This window comes from Phalangium opilio, unplaced genomic scaffold, assembly GCF_054372755.1.
Source record: "Phalangium opilio isolate 3A_F unplaced genomic scaffold, DU_Popi_V2 ptg000217l_1, whole genome shotgun sequence".
Lineage (NCBI taxonomy): Eukaryota > Metazoa > Arthropoda > Arachnida > Opiliones > Phalangiidae > Phalangium > Phalangium opilio.
In genome coordinates, this window is record NW_028324218.1 from 7,180,754 (window position 1) to 7,186,836 (window position 6,083).

Consider the following 6,083-nt stretch of genomic DNA (forward strand, 5'->3'; position numbering starts at 1 on the left):
CGTATCTCAAATAGAACCAGAGTTATGAGCCCCCAAAGTTACGTGTAATTAAGCCCATGCTAATTATATGGAGGAAATCATGTTAACGAACATTTTGCTTAATTACTCGGCCCCTGTTTGATGTAATCCCAAGTATTTAGTATCGTTGTAAAGGGGACAAATAGGCCTATAACATACTCAAAGCACATCCCCGTATCTCTAATAGAACCAGAGTTATGAGCCCCCAAAGTTACGTGTAATGTTACTAAAAATTGTAAAGTTTCCCAGGTTTGTATGAACTCTTTTAAATTCTTTTGAAATTGAAAATAATATGAAGTAGTTAATTTGCATTTATATTTAATTGAATAACAAGGTGTATATTATAAAAATAGTTTTTTATCAGTGTAACAAACGAAATGCGAGGATAAATTTACCTGTTGCAACAGAAAAAATTAAATTTACTTTCCTTCAATGAGACATTTGGCAATTGTACTAAGTTGCATATTGCTTGTTCCCTCGTATATTGTACCTATTACGTTAAAGACAACATTTGCGTTAAGTGAATGTTTGCATTGTAACCCTAACCGTAATCTTAAAAAAATTGCACGGAACAAGCATGCAATTATATATAGATTGCAGTTTTGCGTTTGCCTTAGAAAATAATATTGCAACATACCGGCTTTGCAATCTCTGTAGTATTTTTCAATTGGATAATCTTTAGTGAAGCCAACCCCTCCCATCCAATCAACGCACTTTGAGGTTAAAGTGCAAGCCATCTGTTGATGTTAAAGTTATGTATGCTTAATATCTTTGAAGTGGACAACAGGGCCTGACCGCCACGACGAGTTATGTTGTTTGAAGTTTTTTTCGCGAGGATTTCTTTATTGATGACCCCCGAGGGGTCGGACGTTCGGCATTTTAGTGTACGGGATTTTGAGATTTCAAGATTTTGAGATTTTGCCCCAGATTTTGAGATTCTGACTCAGATTTTAGAAATCTGGAAATCTAGTCCAAGATTTTTAAGATTTCGGGATTTTAAAGGAGATTTTCAGATTTCGAACGCGATTTTCAGATTTCGAAGAAGATTTCGGGATTTTGTTCAGGATTTTCAGATTTTGAAGGAGATTTCGGGCTTTGGAACAAGATTTTCAGATTTTAAACGAGATTTTCAGATTTTGAGGAGATTTTCAGATTTCGAGGAGATTTTCTGATTTTGATATTTTAGGATGAGATTTCGGGATTTTACGTTAAGATTTCGGGATTTCTAGATTTTAATGTGAGATTTCGGGATTTTAGGTGAAGATTTCGGGATTTTCAGATTTTAAAATAGAGATTTCTGGATTTTCAGATTTTAAGGTAGGGATTTTGGGATTTCTAGATTTTGACGTGAAATTTTAAAATTTTCAGATTTTGACGTGAGATTTTAAGATTTTTAGATTTTGACGTGAGATTTCGGGATTTCGAGATTTTCGAGAGAGATTTTAAACAGATTTCAAACGAAGTGTACGGGATTTTGACAAACGTCCGACCCCTCGATGACCCCTTTACTTTAAGTAGCGCCAAAAACATACCTCAGTTGTAAAATATTTGGCAATTGCCGCTTCCTTGACAATACTATGCCCGGCTTCTTTCAGACGACTGGCATTGTAAATTAAAAGTTTCGCCGCCTCAATTTGAGCTGCTCCATGAGCAAATTGATGTTGAAGCCCCTAAAACAATTTACATTATGTTTGTTCGAGCATTCGTTTCTTTCGAAACTCTATTCGCAATTTCGCACCTGGAAATCGTATATTTTTTTGCCGAACTGTTTTCGTTGTAGAGCGTATTCTAAAGTGTGTTCGAAACAACCTTCAGCCAGTCCCAGCATCTGTATTCAGGTATAATCACGGATGTGTATTGTAGAAGGAGTAGAGACTAGGCCTGTAGGACCTAGACATAAGCGTACTAGTGCTCCGCGCACAATTTTCGCGCATACCGAGCCAATGTAAACAATCTCTGACGTCACGTGTTTTAAAGAAGGCGTCGTTTTCTTCTTTCCCGGCTTAATTCTTTGAATATTTTCCATATTATAGTTAATATAAATAGAAATAATAGTAAAAATAAAAATTTAAATAAGATTTGCAAACGCTTGAGAAACTCCCGTCACTCGGACTCGATACATAAAAGACCGAGGCTTAACCCTCCTGAACGTTCGTAGCTCGCGGCCATCTTTATTGTTTACGTTGGCTCGCCTAGGTTTGGAGGGAGGGTCAAAATTCATACCCCCTTTTTATGGACAAATTTGTCTAGCTTTTTTTAATAGAGGGGAAGCTACGAGTCTCTACTCCTTCTACAATATAGCTCCGTGGTATAATTGGGAATATATATTGTGCCCTGAATACCTCCCATGTTAATATCTATGCTTGAGAACGCCTTATTATACTGATGGTGTCTTTCTAAGTGTGATTTTATTGGTTGGTAGCAGAGCGTGGTCCTAAGCGTGTGTAAGGTGTAACGCGCAGAGGTAAAGTTCGCCCTATATAATGATTAGTCTAACCATGGATAAAGAATGCGCGTGAAGAAATTTGTTTTCACGCTATAGGATCGGCAACTCCCTATCTCGAGCGACAGCTTATTCTGTATACACTTTGTTACAACGTCGGTTGTCAGCACGCGTAAACCTCATTCTCTATGTAACCTAGCCTTGCGTGTGGTGACATGAGACAAAAAACTTCAGGATCTTCAGGATTTAAAATATCCGCGAGTTTTTTAGCTCGAGTGCACGGACCTCTAGACCTTAGTTTCAAATACGTGTAGTAGGCTGTAGGTAATTTCACACGTATTTGAAACCAAGGTCTAGAGGTCCGTGCACTCGAGCTAAAAAACTCGCGGATATTTTAAATCCTGAAGATCCTGAAGTTTATTGTCTCTTGACAGCACGTACAAAGCTACGTTACATAGAGATCTAGCTTTGCGCGTGCTGACAACCGACGTTGTAACAGAGTATATACAGAATAAGCTGTCGTTCGAGATAGGGAGTTGCCTATTCTGTGGCGTGAAAACAAACTTCAACCTCACGCGCATTCTTCATCCATGGTCTAACTCTTCCCACAAAATCCGCCTAGATATGTTGGGAAAGGGCATCTTTCTAAATGCAGTTTCATTGGTTGGTAGCAGAGCGTGGTCCTACGCGCTTGCAGGGTGCAACAGGCAGTGAGATAGATTATAAATTCGCGAGGTAAAATTCGCCCTATAGGGTAATGGCAGCCCTCTGCCTTCGACTGTATTAAGCTCTATGGGGAAATAACATGGGGTGCCATTAGTCTATATAATGGTAAGTCTAACTCTTCCAACAAAATCCGCCTAGATATGTTGGGGAAAGGGCATCTTCCTAACTACGATTTCATTGGTTGGTAGCAGAGCGTGGTCCTACGCGCTTGCGAGACAAAATTCGCCCTATATACTGAACGCAAACGCAAGGTCACCTTTTCGCATATTATTTATTGAAGAGACCCTCTAGACAAATGCCGCGATGCCCTTAAACAGAAAACTACTTACCTGAGCTGCAACACCAATCCGTCCTTCGTTAAGCATCCCAATTGCGTATTTGTATCCTTTCCCGAACTCTCCGAGCAAATTTTCTTCAGGAATCCTGACATTATCGAAATGAATTTCGTTTGTAGTTGAAGCTCTGAGACCCAATTTATCCTCCTTTTTTCCAATAGTTAAACCGGGAGTGTCTTTGTCCACAATGAAGCAAGTGATTCCTTTGTATCCGTCACTCGGTTTGGCATTGGCCATGACAAAGAAAACTCCGGCAATTGCCGCGTTTGAGATCCACATTTTACTACCATTTATGATGTAATGGTTTCCATCTTTGACAGCTTGAGTTTTGAGGGAAAAGGCGTCGGAACCCGATTCAGCTTCGCTCAGACAAAAACTTCCGATCTGAAATATTTGTTTAAATAGTGGTACTGAGAAGGGAGGAGCTACAGGAACGTGACGTCAATATTGGGGGTCTAAATTGTATTGCTTAAGCTGACGACTTCCAATATGGTCGTCAAAACGGAGGTAAGAGAATAGAGATAGGAGGGTGTGACGTCACGAGAAAATTCGTGGTTCCACCTCAGTCCCTATCGCTGGAAGTTGGGCTTACCTCGTCTGTCGTCTGCTACAGTGTTTTTTCTTTCCATTGTAGCAGACGACACACGAATTTCTTCCCGTTACTCCCCTTGGACCCATTAACCATTTCCGATTCCCGACTCCCCAAATAAGCCTAACTTCCGATGGCGATAGGGATTTAGGGAATAAGCCTTGGCAAGGGTTAACAAAGGCTTAGCAGCGTCTCTTTTCCCAATTTAGAAACGGGAAGAAATTCATCTGTCATCTGCTACAGTTTTATTTTCCTTTCCATTGTAGCAGACGACACACGAATTTCTTCCCGTTACTCCCCTTGGACCCATTAACCAATCCCGATTTCCGACTCCCGAGATAAGCCTAACTTCCGATGGCAATAGGGATTTAGGGAATAACCCTTGGCAAGGGTTAACAAAGGCTTAGCAGCGTCTTTTCCCAGGCCAATTTAGCAACGGGAAGAAATTCATCTGTCGTCTGCTACAGTTTTATTTTCCTTTGTAGCAGACGACACACGAATTTCTTTCCTTTACTCCCCTCGGACCCCTCCACCAATCCCGATTCCCGAGATAAGCCTAACTTCCGGTGGCAATAGGGATTTCGGGGAATAAGCCTTAGCAAGGGTTAACAAAGGCTTAGCAGCCTCTTTTCCAGACTTAGAAATAGCACACGTCCACTGGTCCAAAACCAGTTTATTAATTGCTTGGACTAGTTTTTTAATTCAAAAAGTGGGTGTTACTGGTCCTCGGGACCAGTTTATTAATTGCAAGTCTATAGGAGAACAAAGGCTGGGACCACTCCGGAGACCAGTTTATTATTTAGGACACTAGGGGGGGTTACCGGTCCCAGGGACTAGTTTAAAAATTATCCTTATTTCTAAGTCTGCAGTCTTTTCCCCATTTAGTAACGGGAAGAAATTCATCTGTCGTCTGCTACAGTTTTATTTTCCTTTATAGCAGACGACACACGAATTTCTTACCGTTTTACCCTCAACCAATCCGACTCCCCAAGATAAGCCTAACTTCCGGTGGTGATAGGCCCTAGGGATTCGAGGTATAAGCCTTGGGCCCTTGGCAAGGGTTAACAAAGGCTTAGCAGCGTCTTTTCGCCAATTGGACCAATACTTACAAGATCTTTACATAATCGTGGAAGATATTTATTTTTCTGTTCCTCTGTACCATAATTAAGAATTAATTTTGTCATTAACGTGTTTTGGAGATCGGCAACTAAAGCAATGGAAGCATCGACTTTCGCTAACTCTTCAATAACCAAGATGGCGTTGAAGAATGTTGAACCAGTTCCACCATAAGATGGATCTATGTCAACTGCCATTAACTAAAGAAAAGCTCAATAAATTAATTAATTAATTAATTAATATTTAATTAACGCATTAATACCCCGTTTTCAAAAAGTTCTTTAAAAATTAAAGGATCCATCTTGGATGTTTCATCCATATTTTTAACTAAAGGCGCGAATTTTTCTTTTGCCAACTTAGCCACTAATTAAATACTTAATTTTAAAGTTTGAATAAATTAATTTTTTTAGTAAAAATAAAATCGTACCAGATTCTTTCATCATGGATTCTTCTTCAGTTAGCAGGGTTAAAGGATTTATGTTAATTTGGGAAGCAAAACATCGCAAATTCTGGTGTTTAACCACTTGAAATTTTGATATTTTATTAAAATAACCAAGGCTTTGTTTAGAGAACTTTAAAACAATTATGTAATTAGATTTTTTGGCTTCGTTAACGGACTAAAAACCATAATTTCATAATTATTTCCTTACTTTCCTCAGCATCTTGAAACACGTCTTACCAGTTACCAACAAAACCGGATTGTGTGCCAAAGTACAGACTTCAGTGCAGACGCTTTTCACCAGCATAAGTTGCAACTTTTAAATGTACTGTTAAGTGATTTTAAACCAAATTTACCGTTATAAATATGAAAATAATTTAAATAAAACGAAAAAATAAGTTTTCTGAACCCAATCCA

General features: G+C 39.1%; 1 protein-coding gene across 1 annotated transcript; it reads right to left on the reverse strand.

Moving 5' to 3' along the window:
- Positions 1 to 311: 311 nt before the first annotated feature.
- On the reverse strand, positions 312 to 5,952 carry LOC149616000 (short/branched chain specific acyl-CoA dehydrogenase, mitochondrial). The gene is made up of 9 exons (XM_089856410.1): positions 5,878 to 5,952; positions 5,655 to 5,799; positions 5,490 to 5,590; positions 5,221 to 5,427; positions 3,517 to 3,906; positions 1,757 to 1,846; positions 1,551 to 1,688; positions 656 to 755; positions 312 to 508 (listed from the first exon to the last, which is right to left on the reverse strand). Exons 1-9 carry the CDS (start codon positions 5,887 to 5,889, stop codon positions 438 to 440), a joined length of 1,254 nt encoding a protein of 417 aa, XP_089712536.1. The 5' UTR covers positions 5,890 to 5,952; the 3' UTR covers positions 312 to 437.
- Between the last annotated feature and the right edge of the window lie 131 nt (positions 5,953 to 6,083).